General features: G+C 35.0%; 3 protein-coding genes and 1 non-coding gene across 4 annotated transcripts; 2 read left to right on the top strand and 2 right to left on the bottom strand.

Annotated features, from left to right (window-relative positions):
• Positions 1–891: 891 nt before the first annotated feature.
• LOC111829812 lies at positions 892–1,087 on the top strand. The gene has a single exon (XR_002833168.1). It is a non-coding gene; the product is annotated as a U2 spliceosomal RNA (small nuclear RNA).
• Positions 1,088–2,109: 1,022 nt separating this feature from the next.
• LOC17878597 (beta-amyrin 28-oxidase) lies at positions 2,110–4,228 on the bottom strand. Its single transcript, XM_006283596.2, has 4 exons — positions 3,646–4,228; positions 3,142–3,548; positions 2,593–2,780; positions 2,110–2,517 (listed from the first exon to the last, which is right to left on the bottom strand). Exons 1-4 carry the CDS (start codon positions 4,188–4,190, stop codon positions 2,218–2,220), a joined length of 1,440 nt encoding a protein of 479 aa, XP_006283658.1. The 5' UTR covers positions 4,191–4,228; the 3' UTR covers positions 2,110–2,217.
• Positions 4,229–8,775: 4,547 nt separating this feature from the next.
• Positions 8,776–10,926, top strand: LOC17879471. The gene is made up of 3 exons (XM_006286063.2): positions 8,776–9,448; positions 9,551–9,612; positions 10,592–10,926. The coding sequence occupies exons 1-3, from the start codon at positions 8,845–8,847 to the stop codon at positions 10,811–10,813; spliced, it is 888 nt and encodes a 295-aa protein (XP_006286125.2). The 5' UTR covers positions 8,776–8,844; the 3' UTR covers positions 10,814–10,926.
• A 1,467-nt stretch (positions 10,927–12,393) lies between these two features.
• LOC17879913 (dual specificity protein kinase YAK1 homolog) lies at positions 12,394–20,585 on the bottom strand. The gene is made up of 18 exons (XM_006286212.2): positions 19,844–20,585; positions 18,381–18,580; positions 18,093–18,246; positions 17,885–17,994; positions 17,683–17,752; positions 17,505–17,587; positions 17,327–17,405; positions 17,198–17,238; positions 16,806–16,928; positions 16,392–16,542; positions 16,046–16,160; positions 15,866–15,948; positions 15,690–15,764; positions 15,264–15,338; positions 14,370–15,178; positions 13,678–13,833; positions 12,855–13,156; positions 12,394–12,757 (listed from the first exon to the last, which is right to left on the bottom strand). The coding sequence occupies exons 1-18, from the start codon at positions 20,006–20,008 to the stop codon at positions 12,681–12,683; spliced, it is 2,868 nt and encodes a 955-aa protein (XP_006286274.1). The 5' UTR covers positions 20,009–20,585; the 3' UTR covers positions 12,394–12,680.
• Between the last annotated feature and the right edge of the window lie 1,332 nt (positions 20,586–21,917).

The following is a 21,917-nucleotide window of genomic DNA, read 5'->3' as shown; positions in this document are numbered from 1 at the left end:
CTATAGAACGATCACGATATGAAGAAAGAAGAAAATTGTCTGAGTATCAAAAATTAATAACGTTACACGAGTATCTTACTGTTTATATCTCTCTGTCTGTGCTTAGTTCTCTCTTTTGAGACTTAATAGTCTTATAGAGATGTCTCCTTGTGGCGCATAGTGTTCTCTCATCACTCGCTCATATGATTATTCGGCGCGGTGATATACTGATCACGATTTCATCTAGTCGAGATTCTTTTGAAAGTTATTTATCGATGACAAAGTTGTTGGTAAACAAATGGAAGAAACCAAGTCGCGACTTTGTCTAGAGAACGACCACGATATGAAGAAAATTGTCTGCATATAAAAAATTAACATAACACGAGTATGTACGAATGAACTAGGCAACTAGCAATGGCTACTCTTTCCACTGAAATAGCTCCCTCTAATGTAATAGGTAACAAGCTCAGCTTTGGACTCTGTCTCCACCCCCACAAAAGTAAACACGACAACTGAAACACTATCTCTGGGTCGAGTATTACTGAAATCTCATTGTCAATGCTCCCACCTGTTTGCTACCTCACAATATAAGGAGGATGACTCCATGATGCAAATATAATGACAGAGAATTTTCAGAGAGGTCTATTGAAGTTTACAAAAGATATGCAATCTTTAGGCCTATGGAGTAATTGGTGCCGAAATTATCAGACATTTTGATGGCTTTGTTTGGCTTCAGGTCTAAACACTACTATTGATTAGGATTCGTTCAAACCCACTAAAAGACTCAGAGGGTTTATTGTTTTGCTCTGTTTTGTTTGAAAAGTTTGTTCTAAAGTCCCACATCGCTTGCAACTTAAAAGTGGAAGACAAGAGACGTAGTATAAATAACGAGGCCAGGGGACGTAACAATTCATACCTTTCTCGGCCTTTTGGCTAAGATCAAGTGTAGTATCTGTTCTTATCAGTTTAATATCTGATATATGGGTCATCGGCCCATACGATATTAACTCTATTTTTTAAGGGAGAAAGCCCGTTAAGATAGCTTGCTATCTGGGCTTTCGCGAGTCGCCTATGCGTTGCACTACTGCATGGGCCTGGCTCATCCCATCAATTATTAAGTCCAATTTCTAAGTTAAATAGGCCACTTGTATTCTCGGTTGTATCAAGATAAATTGCCACATATGTATATATTAGGTTTTGTTTTGTATCTTTATAATAAACCCAGTTTTTGCATTTAATTTAAATGTTAAATTGCCTAAGATATTTCTAAGAAGCTGCTGATAATGTTGGTTTAAGAGCAACATCAATGAGATCTTATTTTTTTATCTTAAAATTAATTTATTATTAAATTTGAAAAAGTAAAGGTTAAGAGTTGTATTTTTGTTTTTAGTTTTGAGATGTCTTTATTGGTAGGATCTTAAGTTGGAGATCTTAGGAAAAAATAATTTTTAAAAAATTAAATAAACTTTTTTAACTATTGCAAATTTATAATTTTAAAACATATATGAGATACAATTTAACATAAATAACATAAAGCAAAATAGTTTTAAACTTGATTTCTAGAAAATTTTGTCCATATATACTCGACCAAATCCTTCTATAATTGTATATTTGAGAATGAGTAAAAACAACATATCTTACAATTTTTGTCAAATGTTTATTAGACCTTCCAAGAGTCTTAAGAAACCAAATTAGATTTTACCTTTTAAAAAAAAAAACTTTTTATCTTGGATGGTATTGGTAGGTTGATACTGGCATAACAAGAACAACATTTACAAAAAGTTAAGACAATCTAAAATACATTAAATTAAAAGATCCCAAATAGTTCCAATGTTTTAATATTTTAAATTAAAATATTAAAGCATGAAACAAAAAAATAGATTTTCGAAAGAAATTAAAAGAAAAATGTTGAATAAGAACGCATAACACAAAAAAAAAAAAAGAGAAAGCCTTCCACCAGTCGTCCATTGACACATGCGTATCTTAGCCACAATTTTAGATCTTATTAAATCATCATTTACCATTTACATTAAATAAAAAATACTAAATATTAAGCTAAGAATGAGATAAGATCCCATTGATAATGTTGGTCTAAGTAAATACCAATAAGAGACTTTAGGCTGCGAAGAACATAAGCGAATTTTTATTTAGTTATTGTCTATGAGTCAACAATAATTTTAATAATGAAGCATGATGAGACCAATACACTCATTGATCCCTCAAGTTTCAAATTTTGACTCAAGATTGAGGAAAAATTCTAATAGGGAGACCTTTACTTGGTATTGGTAAGGGATCAACCACTATTTTATTCTCTTTAGGAAACACTTTTTCCCACTTGAATCTTTTAACAAGATTGTGCATAAATATAAGTATCTCTAGGCGAGCATACTCTCTCCTTGGACACATCCTAGGTCCTCCTCCAAATGGAACATAGGTATATGGCTTCGGACCACTTCCTTCAAATCGGTTCGGGTCAAATCTCTCTGGTTCCAGGAAGTAGTCTGGATTCATATGTGTCGTGGCCGCACTCCAATATAACTATGTGTTATTAGCACATATATGATTAAATGCATCAGCATATAAGCATGAAAAATGAAATAAATTTAAACTTACCTTCCATCCTTTAGGAATGTAAAAACCCTTAAAGGAGAAGTGAGTGATGGCCTCACGAAAAGTGCCAGAAAGAGGAGGTACAAGTCTCATCACTTCACATGCAACATTCCATGAATATCTCATTTTCTCAATGTCCTCCCACCTTAATCCTTCTTTTTCTTTCTTTTCCTTTAGTATCTCCTTTTGCTCTACAATCCCATAATGTTAGTGAGTACATTTTTTTTCCAATGTAAACTTAAAACTAAGCTATAAAATCCAACAGCCACCACAAAATTTTAAATTTCGAGTTGTGTTAATTTCAATATATATAAATCCGGACAAACCAGTATGATGATTGATGTGTATTGTAGGTTCAATTTTAGTTACAATTGTATTTATTTTATTTCAAGTATCCCAAAACAAGTCATTACCAAAAAAAAAGTATCCCAAAACAAGTCATAAGATGTGTTCCCAAAATTGAGTCATATGTTAGGTCTCGTTTTATTATTGATGAAGCTATCATGAAGGAAAGAACAAAATATTAAAGGGTCGTTGCAGGGAGATGTGTACCTTGTAGCACACGTTGGTAGACAAGAGGGAATTCAGCTAGATAATTGACAATGAAAGTGCATACAATACTGGCTGTGTCGTGTCCTCCGATTAACAAACCAATAATCTTATCAGCCAAATCCTCGTCTTTGGTCTCTCCTATGTTCATCAACATATGAGTTAATATGTCTTTTAACTCTAATGGTATCTTTGTTTTTATCTCTTCTTTCCTTTGCTTTATGATCGCGGAAACCTCTTTTCTGAGTAACCTCGACGCCTTAATGGCTTGGTTAAAACGTGTTCCCGGTAAGTCTATTGGGATTGAAAAGACCCCTACCGCTACCTTATTGAATTTTTCTTCAAGTTGCCTTACTTTTTTGGGATCGTCCATGCTAAGGAACGAACGGCATGCTAGTGAAAACGTGAACCTGATTGAGAATTTTGTTAAGTCATGAAACCGTTTTGTAAAATGTAAAGATGTGAAACTATAATATATTAGGAAAATGAGAGAAGCTTATTACATACGTTTTGGTGAGAGGGACGACAATGAGTTGATCTTGATTGGCCCATTCAGTCTCAAAATGTCTTTGAGCAATCTCATCCATAACACCTACGTTCTTCCTCAAAGCCTCAGGTTTCATGAACTGTGAAAGAAGCATCCTCAGCTTCTTGGCTTCTTCCTTGGAGCTAGTCTGCGTTGAAGAAGGGAAGATCTTATTAACGGAATCTGGCCACCACGAAACCACGAGCTTGTTCTCGTTCGTGAAAAGAAACTTGTTTCCAGAGGCACCAGTCACCACCGCGGTGGGAGAACCAAAGAGGTGTGTCTTGAAGACACATGAGGAGGAGGAGGATGTGGAGGAGAAGCGACGAACTCGGTCGGTAATAAACTTCTCTGGATGGCCTTGACGGCCCGCAGAGAGGAAAGAAAAGCTCTCTCCGACTAAGGGGAAACCAATCTTTCCCGGGGGAAGGTTTTGATACGAGAAGTGTGAGAAATGTTTTCTAAGGAGGGATATGAGAAAAATAAGTATGGAGCTAATGAAGATGAATATGATTGTCCAATACATAATTTTTTTATTTTATTTTGTTTATGGCTTATACTAGTTTTGATTTGTTCGGTTTACAATGATTTCATATATATATATATATATATATAGATGTATGGGTGAGTAAAAGTGTTTTTGATTACGGTCCACTGTCAAGAAAAATCAATGACATAAAGCGTATACCAAACTCATTCTAGTTTAAGTAGTTTTTAATAAATTTGGTGTTGGTTTATTCTTTGTATTGTTGGTTTATTTTAGAAAAACTTATGTATTTGTTGTTTAATTATGTGAGATTTTTAAGTGACAAGAGTGACAGTAGTGAAGATGCAGTCTGAACAACGAAGTGTACTAGTTCAGAAGACTTAACAAAACAAGAACAACAAATAAGAAAAGTGAAAAAGACGGTTTTACATGGACACAAGACAAAGAAAAAGTGTCTAGAAGCATGAAGACTTTACTTTTATAGGGATAAAAGTAAAACAAGAAGAATTGGATAGTTTCCTAATCCATAAAGAAAAAAAGAAACGATCCTAATTAAAACCTATTTAGAAGAAGAATGTGAATTGCATGTTGTATTGCGATGTCTCAGCAGTTCTATAAATAGGGAGCTGAGCCTTGAGAAAGCTCAACACATTTAAGAGAAAGAGATTCTTGCAATAAGGTTTAGCTTGAGAGAAAAGATAGTTAACAGCTTATCAAGTGCATAAGGTTTCTTTGAGAGGTTCTAATATCAAATGTGTGATCTTAGAAAGTTAAGAGCTTATCAAGTGCATATGGTTTCTTTGAGAATTTCTAAGATCAAATGTGTGATCTTAGAAAGAAGTTTTTGAGAGACTAGAAAATTATTTAGGGAAAAACACATTGTAAACAAATTTTCTATATATCAAAGAAGAGTTTGAGAAACCTTGTTCTAATCTAGTTCAATCCGTATGGCCAGTGGCGGACCTATGTGTTACAAAGGTAGGTCAGCTGACCTCTCTAAACTTAATTTGTTTGGTTAGTTTCATAGGATTTTATACATTTGGAACTAGTTTAGTATGGCTTAATTACATATTTTTATAGTTATTTGACCTGGGCAAAATTAAATTCTAGGTACGCCACTGCGTGTGGCTCTTGCTTTTACAAGTAGTGCCCTAGTGCGTCCATTTCTTTAGCAGTGGTTTCATATTTATGTAGGCAACAACATCACCATAATCATCAACTAACAACTACCTTAAGCTTTTACTCCTAGCACTATCATCATCGACCAACAACTAACAAATATAAGCATTAATTACTTTGATTAACGTTATTTAATAATCAAATAATCATTCTTGTGTCCTATAATAAATTAAATGCAAATGTGACTTTTATTATGTGAACGACAATACAACACAACAACCCAATAGACTCTTGGTGATCATGGAAGCTACAACACTTAACCCTAGTTCAGTTAAACGTATCACTAAACCTGGGCGGAACACAAATCAACTTAGTGTGTTCAGGTAACTCATGACCATGATAATACACAACTTAGTCGAAAACCCAATCTATCAGCTTCGGATGTGAATTTGGTGATGTTGTAATGTAAACATATATTTGATATATGCATATTTTCTTAGAAATAAATTATATGAAAGTTATACATATATGTCCTTAAATATTTTTTTCAAATTGGATGCCATAAGCGAATGCTTCTTTTTCCTCACTGTTGCACGGCTCTGGTCTTGGACATGTATATCACACTCACCGTGTTAACTGCTAACTAGTGACATGAATTTAATCAGACCTACCATGCCCTGAACCTCTTCTGGTCAAGTCTTAAATTTCTTCACCTGCACGTATCTATATATTACGAGCATACTTGAGAGTCTTGTTCGTTTGCCATTCACTAGCGAAATTGACAATGACCAGCGATTTATTATGTTGTTCGTTTCAGCGACTATTCGTTATGTTTGCTCATTTGACATTGTTAAACAAAAATTTAAGTCTTGCTCATTTGACAACTTTTAATGTATTAGAATTTAATTTGTTAAATAAAAATTTAAGTCATATATATATGGGGGAATTTCAAAAATACCCTTTTCATATACTTCTTTTTAAAAATACTCCATTTTCAAACTTTATCAAAAAACCCACTAAAAATGTTGAAATTTATCCAAATATGTGTGTAAGCTTATAAATATATACACAAATTACCTTTATATGTGTATAAAACTTTATATACCTTTCATAAATAGCGTAAAAATAAATTATAAAAACCTTATAAAAACTTTATAAAAACCGTATAAACCCTTTTAAAAACCTTTTATAAACCTTATAAAACTTATAAAAACGATTTAAAACTATTTAAAACATTTTAAAATATTTGTATCGAATCTCCCACTAGTAGTTATTATATAGAAGTACCTTATAAACTATATAACACTTTATAATTTTTTTATATTTAAAAAGGGGTATTTTTTAAAATGGATAAATAAAGGGGGTATTTTTAAAAAGGGGTACACCAAAAAATGTATTTCTCAAAAATTCTCTATATATAATTATTATTTTTAATAATAATTAATAAATTTTTAATTTTTGTTTTATGTATTTTAATTTATATGTAGTCACCATGGTGGTCGGCTGGTCGCTTTAAACACAGTTGTACTACTTCTCAGCCGTGTCAAATCATAGTCATGATAAGTCTTGGTCGTGGTAAATCATAGTCGTGCTAAACATGCAAAGTTTTGCTAACTTCATCAAGACTCTGTTAGCTTTATCAAAACTTTCCTGAAATATTCTCATGTTTTTCCCAATTTTTTTTTTTTTTTGAATGAATGTAAAAATATATTCAACTCAAAAAAATTGTCCTTTCTACAATAAATGTGTCCTTATTTCAAATTAAGCTTAAAAAGAAACCAAATATAAAATTGAAATAAGAACATAGTTTAGCATCGGGAGGCAAACCAAATTTGTTAGCCAACAGCAAATTTGATGGTGTGGAGCTGCAAAGAGAGAAGTTTGTTGCGAAATAACAGGTCTAGGAACTGGATGAGCTGAGCAGAGAAAGTATTTTCCTATTTTAGTCGGTATAAGTTGAAGTGGATTTTATTTAAAATAAAAGAATGAAACTATACCTAACATGTAAAATCGCTTCCTATCATTCAAAATTCAGCATAACAAATATTTAGATTTGGATGACAAAAAAAAAAAATATATTTAGATTTGGAAATTCCTAAACGTAAAAACAAAATTTTAATGGGCCCAAGAGGTGGTGAGCGAGTGGTAGGACAGCTTGAGTGGTAGGGTGCAAGTCCCATAACTTAGGTTCAATTCTCCAGTTTGGTGTTAACACCATCTTTGTGGGAAGTTTGTTAGTTGTGTTTAAGCCTAATTAGTTTACCTGATAATCAGAATTCATAAATACAGATGATCTAATTACCCCGGACGTTAGTTGGAAAGCCGGATCAGCCGTAAAGTATATATATAAAAAAAAAACAATATTGCTGACTTCGCCTAGACAATAAATATAGTCTTGAAACTCTAGATATAGGCTCTGGCCATACACTTGTGCTTGCAGGTTTGAGGTCTTGAGACGGCTTGTTTCCTTACCTTTATAATCTCATGTTTTCTGACCTTTATCATTCAATTTGTGTAGATTGAAGAAGCCACCGAGGGAAGAAAGCCCCAGCACAACTTCATCTCATGTTTTCTAGTTCAAGTTGAACTTTGGTTTTGTTATTGTTATTTAAGTACTTGTCGTTTGCATTTTTCAACTCTGCAAATCGATGTTGTTTCGTGTATTTGTTATAAATTTTTTGGTTACATCTAATTTTTTTGGATATTTTTGTTATGTCTCGGATTTTCCCGATATGAAGTAACCAAACCGATCAATATCAGATATTAGTTCGATTTTTTCCTGGTTCTGTTTTTATTATCTAAAACCGAACCAAAACCGAAAAAAAAGCTAGACTGAAGCCAATGAGAAAAATAACCGAACCGAAACCAAATCGATTGGAGAAAAAGAACCGAATCGATCATTTCTCAAGATCCAAAAAATCTAAAAATCAAATTACTGAACCGAATATCCGAACGCTCAAGACTTGCTAGCTTAACATGAACTAAGTTTAGATTTAATAAGGCTTGAGAAGAAAATAACTATTTGGCCCAAATAAAGTAAAAAAGGACTCGCAGTCCACTTCGGATATATACTTTAGTTACATTCCCATTACACTGAAATTGTCCACTTCCGATGAATGATTAATGTCGTCTGTTTAGGGTTTTTCGGTAGATGCGATAGTGAGTCTTTTTATTTTTAGTTTTTTTGGTGTTTCTAACATTAAACTATACATTATACATAGTGATATGTTCTTAATCTTATCATCAATCCCTGCATTTACTCAAAGTTGCAGAACCGACCATTATTAATGCGTCATGATCTGGGAAAGTCAAAACAAGTGGATATAGACAGGAACAAACACGTTAGAGCTACAGAACACAAAAACCCACATTTGCCATTAATTTTTCTATCGTGCTGTCCAAATATTACCACGTGTCCCTCTGGTATCTCTCGTTCTTTTAGTGAATTTTTTCTACTTCTTTGATTGTCATATCTTGTTATCATCGTTTTGATCGCCTAATCAGGTTTGGTTCTACATGCTCATTACTTGTATTGTGTGTTTTCACTATACAAACATAAAAATAATTATGTGCAATGCAGTGTGATCAGATGGAACATGGGACAAGAGTAGATGGGAAGATGGGCTGGGTTTGGAGGAAAGGGGTTAGTGTGTGTAAGAAGGTTCTTGCAACATGTTTTGTAATGTTTTCAGCACCATTACTCGTTCCGGCACTAGTTGTTGCCTTTACAATGGCTTTGATCTCGTCTCTTCCTTATTGCATTTTCTTGGCGAGCTATGTTTGTTTTGAAAAGCTGATGAGGAAACTGCTTCCTGATAGTGCTTTTGGTGGAAGATGTGATCATGAAATGATAATACTTCCTAACAAGATTGGTCATGGTGATGAAGGTATAGGACGAGTTGCGATAAGTGAGCCGATTCTTGTTCAGATTGAGGAAGAGAGGACTATTGCAATAGCTTATAGGGAAGATGAGGATATGACAAAAGAGTTAAGGAGCTGGTTAGAGAGTATTAGAGATGAGGGTAGGACTTATCAGTCACTTGATAGAGGAATATCTAGAAAACGTTTTGAAGATGATCAGGACAAAGATCAGTTGATAGTTCCTAAGTCAGAGAATGTTAGAGCACGACTTGAAGATCTATTAGGAAAGAAGCAAGTTTCTGTGACCAAACATGAAGGTAGTTATATATACAATTGCATCTGTAAGGTTTTAGCTAGTAATGTTGAATTGCTTGAAACTAGCTTATGAATTGATCTCCAATCTTTTTTTGTTTGTGCAGGGGAACTTGAGTCAACTACAATTAAACCATCTAGAGGGGATGTGAACAATTCTTCAACTGTGGTTAGTATATTTTCTTTTCTTCCTATGGATGAAACATAGCATCACAGATGCTTTTAACTGGTGAACTTAATGGAATATATCATATTGTACTTCCATACTTCATCCTAGTTTTGATATACTTGCTATGGTGTTATTCAGTGTCATTTTTGTTGACATGTTTCTGTTATGTGGACTACCTTTGTTTCCATTTTACATGCGGCTTATTGATGCCCTTATGTTTGGGGGTGTGACCTTTCAGCCAGTACCAAGTTTGAACCCCTTCTTGCTCTTTTATATTTTCATTAGTGTCTATAGATCTTTCAGGGGAGAGTGTAAGGGGCTTTTATGGGTCAGTCCTCTCTTGCCAAGAATTCTTGTTTGGTTTGATGATGCTATGATCTCAAGTAAACTAAATTGGAGAGTTCTTTTCATTATTCGGTCTTAATAAGGGTGTTTTGGTAGGGTGTCTTAGACAAGTGTCAGTTCTATAGAATCTGCTCTTAAGAGCATGTTCAATGGTGACACCCATTAAAAGACCCATTAAAAGTGTCTAAAAACAATTAATTATTAAGTTTTATGTAAATTTGATTTTGTAGACACTCTTAAGTGATTATCCATCCAACAGTGACATCTAACATAAGTGTCCTTGGCGTCTCTGTAATAAGCTGAGCTTCTTGAACTCATATATCTACCTAGTAGCTAGTAATGAAATCAAATGTTTTTTCACTTTAATTTGCCTCTCTAATTCAAATGAGTAGCTCAAGAACTGTGTCAAATTCAAGAAATGTGTTTAAGCATGAACCCTAAGTGCCGTGTGATCATTCCTATAACACATTACATTAGAACTAATTCAAGAAGCTTGTGGTACAATGAGATTGTCTTGTTTGTTTTCCTTTTCTTTACCAACATATTAATTGTCATCATGCATTAACTATATTGAGTATTTTGATTTCTCGGTATTTCTTGTTTGGCTACTTAAATTGAGATTTTTTGGGTGAAGGTGAAAGCATTGTATAGCGAGGAACAAATATGGAGTAAGATTGAGGCATTAAGAAAGGTAGTTGGATATAGTGTTGCGAGGAGCACGACATACTCGGAAGAATTGAAGGCGCTTTACATGTTCACGGGAGTCGAATTGCCGACATCGATGTTGGAGGATCAAGATATTGCAAAAGTCAGTGAGGGGCTTTCCTTTCTAATTTCTGTCATTGGAATAAAATAGGGTGTTTGATAGTATTGTTATCGTATAGCTTTAAACACTAGCTTTTCTTTTGAACTGCTCAATGATGAATGATCGTTTCTTTTGTGTTTATGCAACCTGTTTTTATATTTACATTCTTGGGCTATATATCAGTACTAACCTTAATTAGAAGTTAAACTAATACGGCATTTTACGTAGTAGTCATTTTATTTAGGGTTTCTTTAGAGTTTTTGGACAAACTTAAAACGGAGTAGTTATTCCATAACACACGAGTAAACTTGTCGATTATACTGTCAACGGTGAGAGGGCCTGACCATTAACCAACACTGCATCAAGTAACGGAGTTTAGGCTTCGAACTAGTTTTTCCATACTCCGGACAAGCTATGGAGCTAGCAAGTACCCATTGCCGTGAATGCGAGCATGCATTTTGCTCTCGCCAAATGGCATATATTGTACTTGACAACACAGTAGTAGGAGATGGCCTTGTTTCTATCCCTGGTGAGGCCAGTCATGAGTTAGACGATCTCGAAGTAGCCTCCCTACTTTTGTAGACAAACGGCGCCAAATTGATGTAGCTTACCAATTAAATTATCGAACCTCAAGGAGCAATTAACTAACACACCAAGAATACACAAATTTGCTTAATCTAAGCTTAATAAGATATTTGATTAGGTTATCTAAACTTGACTAACAATGCAATTCAAACTAAATAATGCAAAGCAAGACAAAAGAAAGTAAATACCAAAAGACTAACAAGTTTCGAAATCAAACAAGCGAGAAATAGTAAATTACTAAGCAATAATTAAAAGACGAATTCTCGGGTTAAGGCAATTGACTAGAATGACAAAGAGATGGGTTATGGAGGCTCAAACAACTTCTAACAAAGAATGATCCTTAGACCATAGAACACTAAGCAAGACTAACACATTTCCATGAGATTTATCCTCTACTTTTCTCTAATTATGTTTCTTCAAAGTCAATTTCATTGCTTTGTGGTTACATGATCATGAGTGAGTAGTGTAAGGATAAGGACATGCAAAGAAGGATGTTCCCATGTTTCGTCGATCTCTTCGTAGAGGATACAAGATTGGTTTGTGTCCCAAGCACGCATCCATGCCCTTGTCATTAAACAGGTTGCTAACCGCCAACCAAGGCCGGACTTCGCCATGAAGTTTAAGGAACTTCCGCCAAATCCAAGAACCCAACGTCGTGTTTGAAGTTGGGTTCAAGCAACCCAAAGCGAACCAGATAATGTGAATAGTCACTATCGCGATGTTTCTCGATCGGATTTGATTATACATTACTAAAGGTATAATCTATATATTATTTGTAATGGCATTTGGATATAATTACATACCCTTAATAATATTTTTTTTTATAATGTACTTCCCTTTCAACTAAGAAACATATATAGGTTTATTGATTCTAATTTCTACACTATCTTCTTTTAACAAAGTGTGATTATAAGAGTATTGCAGCTTCATAAGAGATTTTTCAAAGGATATCTTATACTAATATTTAAAGTGAAATTCGAAAGACACAGAACCTACAAAACAAGATCTACGGAGATGAAGGATCTCAATTTTTTAAGGTTACTGAGTAATGAACTTCAACATCTTTCCCAGAATATAAATTCATCAGAAAATGTCAATAAGTAATTCCGAGAGATAACAATATCAATTGATAACATACTTTTGCATTTTTTTTTTCTTTTGGTTTATTTGTGCAAAAAGCACAATGAATAAGCACGTTCTGATCAGAAGCCCACAAGCCATGAACCAACTAGGTTTGTTTCTTTGTCTCAGTACAACTTTGTTCCCACACTTCCAACAAGAAGATTGCACACCAAGGGAAAGAACAAAATAAATGAGAGATAAGACTGCGGAGTTAAGCAATACTTCCGTAGTCCATCCTTCCATGGGACGTCGATGGAACATTCGGGACATGATTGTTAGTCCTACGTCCTACAAGATGGGATAGAGCTTAAGTTCCAGTCTAAGACACCCAACCAGAGGCCGTAAACAAATGTTCAGAGATCTTAAGATGAGTTAAAGAAAGTACCCCAAGGTTGTACCCCATTGGTATATGAGCTACTTCTGGGTGAGCGTTGTTGACCCCCAGAATTGGTGTTGGAAGGAGGAAGCTGAGCGTTGATGTGATTCCGATCCACAGCTCTTCCAGCATTTGGTCTCCCATGAATGTACCGTTGAGGAGGTTGCTGCCCTAACCGACTTGGAGAGTTCTGGGAGACATGAGGAGTAAATTGTGCTCCTTGCATATGTTGACCAAATCTGGCATAAGGATCATTACTTGGCGGACTGCCAATCTCTGCTTGTGAGAAGCCTTGATTGGGAGCATATCTCCTGATATAGATTCAAAGTTACATCAAGAGAGAAATAAAAGTTCAAAGTTCCCTATAAGAGGACATATCAAGTGAAAAACAATACATCATGTCTACAACACACGTTCAGGTGCCTATCAACTGAGTTGTAGAATATACAATGGCTTTTAACTTTTCCTAGTTGTTTCAGATAAACATCCACCAAGATGTTGTGCGACGGTTCATAAATACGTTAATACTATAAGAGACTACCTGAACAGAGATCACTGCCTACCTTTTCTGATAGAATATAAGTCCTATCAAGATGACTATATGCACACAGCTAATACCACAAATAGAGGAGGCATCAATATGGGACTTTTCTAGTTGGAAATCTCTGATTCAAATTGAACGTAGTTCTGATACTCAAGCTATTAAATAGTTAGTCGTGATAAGTTATAATATCCATAGAAGATGTAAGATCCAACTCGCACCAACTTTTATGGTCAACAGCAAAAGAAAGAAGCGCTCAGCATAGTTTCAACAAGATGTCTTTAAGGTTACCTTTGGGCTGTCGGATTTGAGGACGAGGTCGAGGCATTACTGTTGAACCTTCTGGAAAAACTGGAGGCATCTGTTGAACTAAGTTGCATACCTCTATTGAATGCATTAGGAAGAGAACTCTCGTCCGCACCATCTTCTTCAAGAAGCAATTCATCACTGTACATGTAATAAAAGTTTGCATATTAAAATTTCCAATTGAAGGAAGGATTGGGGCAAACATGTAGATGAAAACAGAATTTTGACATACAAAAAATATCTTATGCATCTGCAAACCAGAATGAAAATTGGTTAAATATCAATTCAGCCAGAAGGTTAAAGAATGATTGCCCATTCAGAAAATATAGAATGATTGCCCATTCAGAAAATATAGACACTAACGTGATTCATTTTAAGTGTTACTCCACTGACCCATTTTGAAAAGTTTCGGTGCCCACAAATATGTCCACAAATATGTCTACAAATATGTCTATCAAGATTGAAACCCAAATACTAGTTAACAAGAACATGAACATATATCACGGAATGTGACATTCCTGGTTGGATAAAGATGGAATTTAAGACAATATGGGAGCACAACATCATGCATTCTAGATAAGCCTGGAAAATTTGTTCAAGCACACAACATACACTCGCAGACAATGAACCTTGACATTCTATAACCTGTAAGATTAGAAAATAATTTGTTTACTTGCCTGTAATTTGGGTCCCAATCTCCCGGATCAGGTACTGATGAGGCAGCATCCGGATTTTCAGTATGGGGTCCAGTACTGGAAGGGTTACACATATTGGACCGATGTGATGAGCTGGAAATGTTATGAGTAGAGTACCCCGTACTCAATGTTGTGCATCCTTGTGTCTGCGTACGGTTTTTTACACCAGAATCCAATTGCCGCCGTGAAGGTGAACCAGAGAATTGTCCAGAGTACCCCTCATTTTGATAAAAATTGTCCATCCCATGTCCTTGCGCTTGTGCCATGGAAGAATCTTGAGACTGAGAACCTCCAGAATATCCAACACTCATTCTTCTGTTAATCTGACTAAAAGCAGCCATCTTTCCTAAAGGAGACCCATGACAACTGTTTCTTACTGGAGATGTCGGGCCATGGTGTCCAGGAGACCCAGCTAAAAATTGATTGTTTGTATTTGGTGTAAACTGCGAAGGACTAGTGCCGAGGGGTAGTGGTGCAAAATTTCCAGCAGATGGGCTAGTGCCAAGGCCATTTCCATGTGAGTACTGCATAACCCTACGTCTGGCATCAGGACTAGTTCCAAGCATTGGGGCACCACCTTTGTTTTGCATGTATATGCCAGCATGATTCACAGGAGAATAATATGCAAACATATTGCCTGTCCCTCCATAACTCCCATAGCTATTTTCCTGCATAGTACCATCATTGTAGCTACCATAGCTTCCAATACTCCCATAACTATTTGCGTGTGGATAAGGTATCATCTGAAAATGGGGACTATTGTGCATCGGCATTCTGGTTCTCCCTGATACCTGTCAAAGAAGTATATAAGTTTCAAAAAAGAGGTGCATACACACAGCTTGAAGGTGTTACAATCGAAGGGACAAAGAACCATACATTAGGAGAGAGACCAGCAGCAAACCAGTGCCCCCCACCTGGATGATGGTCCACTTTGATATTTTGAGCAACATGCTACAAACAAAAGGGAAGAGAACAAAAACTGATTCAGTGAATAGAGAAATGTTTCACACAACTCTCCGCAAGAAAGATTAACATTTAACTTTCAGCTAATCTTCTGCAAGATTATCAACTGAAGCATTTCTATCCACAACAGAAAAGGTTGAAACATACGAAGAATGTGCTAGAACGAAAAATATCTTCCATCTATCTCATAATTATTTGGTTTGGAAAATTATGAAATTAAATTATTAAGGGAAAAAACATGAATCAAGGACAACACACCCACTGCAATGAACACCATTAGTATGAGAACAAGGCAACAAAAGAAGTTTGAGACCTGGAAAGGAATTCCATCTGACTCACCACTCGAGGTGTCTCTGGCGGAGGGTTGTATGGGCATGTAAAAGGCTCCCCAGTTATGAAAGGGTGCTTTGCTGCCTGAAAACATGAAAAGACGATGTTAACCATCATGTCTAGCAAGAAAACATGAAGCCTTTAGAATTAAATATATAGATGGTTTTAGCCTGGAAGTTCAATACCTGAAAAGGTGACCAACGTTTGGCTGGATCAAATTCAACAAGTCCTCTCAAAAAATCAATAAGAGCTAGCCGGATTTGAGTTTCTGTGATAGTTCATGGAAAAAATAAAACAGTCACCATGAAAGATAGTCCAATAATTATCCCAGCAAACTTAAGAACATGAGAGCAACCTGAATTTACCTTTGACTACATCGTCCTCAGGCAAGTTAATCTTGTAAGGATAGCTTTTAACAATTTCTTCAAGGTTCTTATGGTGGAAGTACTCTTTCCCAATATCTGGCTTTTTCTTTTCTCTCTGGAAATTAAGAGCAAAGAACAGTACCCAGTAAAATATCAACATTGACAAATCTTAATGACAATATAAGAAGAAAATTATCCCCTAACGAAACAATCTAAATCTTCATTGTTCACTGATATAACTGTCTTCCTGGTTTTCGATACTCATTTTTAAACTGCTCTCTTCTCCCATTCACACCTCTCTTTTCATATTTTGGTTTAGTTCAGAGTTAAAGCAAGAATTACTTACAGCTTCAAACTCTTCTTCAGTCAGTGCCATATAAGCACTATTGAGGCCGCCATAAGTTCCACCATTCCCTAAATTGTGGACGCTCCCAACACATTTAAAGAACTTATTTGTATTTTTTGCTTCCTTGAGCACATAATCAGGTGGTTGTTTGCTGAAAAATATTTGACAGAAAATTGATACAAGCATAATTAAAACAAAAAGGCAAGAAAGGAAATAAAAAAGCCCCTTGTTACATCTCGACACTTGCAATTTAAATAGAAGTGAGTACTTCATAGTTGCACAAACGTGAGAAGCTAAAAAAGTGTTGTTGAAGACAAAGAGTACGAGTATTCAAAGGACCAGACCTAAATAATCCCTGAACCTAAAATTATAGACTGCATTCTCATTTAACAAGTCCAAAATAAAGGATCATACCCCAGTATTTTAATCATACGCCTCAAGATATCAAATTCTGAACCTCCTGGAAATAGTGGCAATCCAAGAAACAGCTCGGCGACAATGCAGCCAAAAGACCACATGTCAATAGCTGTAGTGTATCTATATTGTGGTTAAGCTTCCACATACAACCTCAAGAAAGCTTTAGACATCATGTACGATAGGAAGAAAAGCCAATGAACTTTAGTTTGCAGTTATTTTAATGCGCGATCGGAAAGTAACAGTTTGCTGGAACTAGAAAGAGAACAATATGATGATCATGGAGCAAAATCAAAGCTTATCTCATTGATATGAGACATTTCAGTGCCAACGACTATGAAAAAACATTTTTATTTCAGAAAAGGGTTAATATCTTGGAATTAAAAGGATACTGGTACCCAAGTAAGACTTCTGGCGATCTGTAGTAACGACTCTGTAAGAAGATTGACCAGCAAGCTTTAATTATTTTGGTTGGTATGAAATAACCTAATAAACAGATAAATAGAAAGCAAGCAGAAAACCTGAATATATGAATAAACAGTTTTATCTTCCATGCAGGCTGATCCAAAGTCAATTATCTTAATTTCGGTTGGCTTCACACTGGTACAATTGAAAAGGAAAAAAAAAAGTCCATTTGATTAAAGTTATTAGTTACAGTTTTGTCTGTTTTGTGTATAGGATTGGTGCTAGAAAGTAGACCTGGCACACAGAAGAATATTTTCTGGCTTCAGATCACAATGGATTATGCCAGCATCTTTCAAAAGAGCCAAACCAAGTAAGATCTATGGGACACCATAAGAAAACAGTTGATACTGTAAATGAAAACAATTAAAAAGGAAACAAAACAATGAAAACAATCAATCTGGAAAATGAATACCTGCTTAGAGAAGAGCTTGACTATGCTTAATGACAGGCCTCTAAACTGATTTATCTTTATGAGCTCATACCTGTGAACCATAAATTACCAAAGACAATGGAATTATCATCAACAAACACTGTATAGAGATTGCATGAAGGAAATTAAAGGACAAACATATAGTAAGATAGCAGGAGAAGATTACTTCAGTTAAACAACTTACAAGTTCATGTCGAGAAGTTCAAAGCATATGCACAGATGACGTTGATATAAGAAGTAGTCGTATATGCGAACAATATGGTTCTTATCCTCTGGATCATACTTCTTGTTTAGCTACACACCCAAGCGAAAAGTAAGAGGCAGATACCATAAATGATTTTCACTACGAAGAATATGAATACAAAGGATCGTAATATAGAATAATTAGATACCGTTGTCAAAATAGATACTTCAACCAGCGCCTGTTGATAGTATGCAGGCAGATTTTTTATTACTTTTACAGCAACAAAGCTGTTTGTCTCAGGAACCCAGCATTTAGCAACCTGACCAAAAGTCCCATGGCCAAGAAGATCTTTGACAATGTATCTAAGAGAACGAGTGAAGCTTCATCAAAAAGCTATTGTTGATAGTAAGAGGTTTAAATTTTATGCCTCTGCCAGCACGACAAAAGGAGGAACAGAATCTTTGTAACAAAGAAAAAGTGAAAATAAATAGCAAACCTCTGCCGTGAATCTGAACTGCAAAAATCATCATTTACAGCCAGAATTAGATCAGAGTTGACATTATCAAAGCCATCATTGAGCACACCAACTGATGGAGTTGTCAAGTACCGCTTAGGATTCAACTCTCCTCTATACTTGAACTGTGGGTCACATATTTTGTATGTCTCAACCAGTTCCCTAGTTAGTCTCACTACTACCTGCAAACAGACATATATATATATATATATATATATATAATAGTTAGCTTTGAGCTCTGAAAGTATTGCAACAGAGAAAAAAACTCTGACTTTTACCATCCTTAAGTAAACATACATTTCTGCTGTTTAATAGTGATTAAGTACAAGATAAAAAGGTACATAAGAGTATGAATAAGCAAGGTTAAGGAAAAAAAGACAACAACATTTATCAGTTAATTCCAAAACCATGCCAAACTTTTCCAGCCCAGGGGTGAGAAAACTAATGGGAGAGACTTGCTAAATACTCCACTAAACAGCCGTACAAGAAGAATCAGATAGGTCATGTTAATGCAAATTGAACTCCGGTATGCATTGAAGTGATCCAAAAAACCTACCAGCCAATTTCCAGCAAACAAACTTCAAGTAAACTAGTTTGCCCAACCATTTCCTAAGCAAACCCAAAGATCATGACAGACTTCAACCAAACAATTATCCACTGCCTGTGTCGCAACTAAGATTAATGCAAGAACATGCGCACTTTTTTATAAGAGTGAAAAACACATATTTATGCCATATACAACTATTTAACCAGGACCCTCGTGAACCAACAATAAAAATGGCTAACATTTGGATTGAAATCAGAAATGAGCTGGTTTTGGTTGGATTATGACACCTAAAAGCATGACGCAGTGGATACTCTAATCTGACGCTGCATTACCAACAAAATAGTTGTTGAACTATATATTCTCCAGCTTAAGTCCTAGGGTAAATGCACTGAGCTATACGTATTAGAGAATTTAGTATTGTCCAATGTACACAGATATTGAATAAGTTTTCCAACAACTTGAGATCAAATATAAAACTAGAATTACACAACATTTAAACAGCCACTTTATCAAGAATTCCATACACCACCTAAACTCCACACATCCAAGGCACTTGCCAGTGCGTTACCTACTTTATAGCTCATAATAGTATACTTTCGGTAGAATTAGAGAGCGGATCTTCTAAGCCTCCTTTACTACTAGCGTAAGAGAATACATACTAGAACGTTTGTAAGACTGTCATGCATTACTGAACCAAGGCTGCTATTGAACTTGTACTCCGAATCCGCCTAGAGCTAACTGGCAGCTTTACAAACAACACTAGCAAACTCAACCAGCGGTGACATCACTAGCCCTAATCTCTTATCAATTCTCACTATCTTTTCAAAATTTACAAAATTCAAAAAAAAACCACAGAAAAACAAAGCTTGATTTGATGCATTCAAAGATCAATACTTACCGGCTTCTTCACCGCAGCTCGGCCTTTGGTTTCAGACCCTTTCTGTGGCAAATAACGCTTAAAAACCAGCTGAACTGGCGTCCACGGTGTTGATGATGATACCCCTATCGAACCAATCTCACCAGCTCGTACCGCACCACCATCACCAGAACCAATGTCATCCATATTATAAGAAACGAAACTAGTAAAAAGCACACCAAAACCCCTCAATTGACCAAACCCAACTCGCTCATCAACGGCGAACTCGAAAATCAAAATTAGATAACGAAATCACGAATCCTAATTCCTTCCAAAGAGCTGAGAAATCAGGAACTTGCGATGATTAGGGAGACAACCCAATTGACTCAAGTCCCATGCCCCTTTTCTCATCCAATCAAACCTCAAGTCAGCGACCCCAACTCGAAACCCTAAATCGATCCACGACAAATCAACATAAAATGTGTATAAAGACTCGATTTTTATGGCGTCAGAACACCAGCAGAAGGGTAAAGGAAGACGATTTCGAACTTATGATTCAGAGGATAAATTGAAATCGGATTGATGAAGAATCGAAATCCCCCAAGTGCTGTTGAGAGAGAGAGAGAGAGAGGAAGAGATATTCAGAGAATCGTAAGAGAGAGGGGTGGAGAGAGAGAAAGTGAAGCTTTTTGTTTAGGTGTCTGAGGAAGGAAGATGATGACGAGTCGAGATGAGTTTCGTCTTCAAAATGCCAACTCCTGATTTTTGTTCTTTCTTCTTCTGCTTTCTCCTCTTGCAATTTCTCTTTACTCTGGATTTAATTTCATTAATTATTATTACTCCATATCTTTTTATTAATTTAATCCATATCTTTTTTATTAATTTAAAATTTGTTAAATTAAAATCTAACATTGTTTTAATTTTCGTAATTTTATTATAAACTTTCTAATTTTCTTTACAGATGTTGGTTCTATTTTATTTTTAGTCAACAAATGTTGCTTCTATTTCTGAAGTTTTCATTGGCTATATCAACTTTAGATTATATTAAATGTTTTCACTAAATTAAAGACAAAAAACTATCACTAGCAATTTATATTAGATCTAGTAGACGGATTAGCTAATTACACGTTCTCGATTTTTCGCTATGTTTGGTTTTTAATTTTTTGACGATTGTCTAGATGTTGTTCGTCGGACTATGTTAGAGGACGCTAATGGGATAGCCACTACATATGTTATTAATATGTAAAAATAAAATTGTTCAAAAATATGTATTTTTTTTTTAGTTCGATTAATAATATGAGGGAGTCTTTGTCTCCCTCCCACCAAAAAAATAATTTATATTATGTAGATCACTTAGACCATGTTTAATGGTGACACTTTCATGGGTGCGTAAAATAATTAATTTGAATTTTTTAAACATATTGAGTGTCTAAATCCAACAAAAGTGTGCTAAATAAGACCCTTTTGACAAATAAGTGACTAAAATTGGATCTCAAAATCAATTAATCTACATTTTTTTATTTTTAAGACACCCCCCAAAATTCACCATTGTACATGCTCTTAGAGTTTAAATTTAATCATTTGGACAAATTAAATAGGTGTATGAATTCATGATGATGGGCCTTTTCACAAACAAAAGATGCAATAAGCCGAAATAGTCTAATGATGAATACAAACTAGTTAGATACTTTAATTAAAAAACAATTTTAGAGTTATTTGTAAGTTGAACTACCGATAATGTAGGACGTTCTTAGTAAAAAGAAGTTTATATACCCACTTCGATATGGTGTTATTGCCATATCTTATATCCAGAAGAGGTTTACTTTGGGACGACATATAATTGATAAATAATTAACAAAGTATAAGTGAAAAGGAGATTCATATATTTATTTTTGAATTAAGTAGAGAAAATTGGCATCTCTTATATATAGAAGAGGTTTACTTTGAGACGATATATAATTTATACACAATTAACAAAGTATAAGTGAAAGGAAATTCATATATTTATGTTTGAATTAGGTAGAGAAAATTGCCATCTATTATATATAGAAGAGGTTTACTTTGAGACGATATCTAATTTATACACAATTAATAAAGAATAAGTTAAAGGAGGTTA

Source organism: Capsella rubella, unplaced genomic scaffold, assembly GCF_000375325.1.
Source record: "Capsella rubella cultivar Monte Gargano unplaced genomic scaffold, Caprub1_0 scaffold_7, whole genome shotgun sequence".
Lineage (NCBI taxonomy): Eukaryota > Viridiplantae > Streptophyta > Magnoliopsida > Brassicales > Brassicaceae > Capsella > Capsella rubella.
The sequence above is the reverse complement of the archived record's forward strand: the minus strand, read 5'-3'. Positions and strand labels throughout refer to the sequence as shown.

Bases quoted from the DNA above. Each gene is read 5' to 3' on its own strand.
- LOC17878597 (XM_006283596.2), bottom strand. From the start codon at position 4,190: ATGTATTGGACAATCATATTCATCTTCATTAGCTCCATACTTATTTTT. The intron at 2,781-3,141 runs GTACACATCTCC...ATGGGATTGTAG, and splicing joins CTACCAACGTGTGCTACAAG to AGCAAAAGGAGATACTAAAG. The intron at 2,518-2,592 runs GTAAGTTTAAAT...AATAACACATAG, and splicing joins ACATTCCTAAAGGATGGAAG to TTATATTGGAGTGCGGCCAC.
- LOC17879913 (XM_006286212.2), bottom strand. From the start codon at position 20,008: ATGGATGACATTGGTTCTGGTGATGGTGGTGCGGTACGAGCTGGTGAG. The intron at 17,588-17,682 runs GTATTCATTTTC...GGTGTCCCATAG, and splicing joins TCAAGCTCTTCTCTAAGCAG to ATCTTACTTGGTTTGGCTCT. The intron at 16,543-16,805 runs GTATGATCCTTT...AATATTTTTCAG, and splicing joins CGTATGATTAAAATACTGGG to CAAACAACCACCTGATTATG.
- LOC17879471 (XM_006286063.2), top strand. From the start codon at position 8,845: ATGCAGTGTGATCAGATGGAACATGGGACAAGAGTAGATGGGAAGATG. The intron at 9,449-9,550 runs GTAGTTATATAT...TTGTTTGTGCAG, and splicing joins TTCTGTGACCAAACATGAAG to GGGAACTTGAGTCAACTACA. The intron at 9,613-10,591 runs GTTAGTATATTT...TTTTGGGTGAAG, and splicing joins TGAACAATTCTTCAACTGTG to GTGAAAGCATTGTATAGCGA.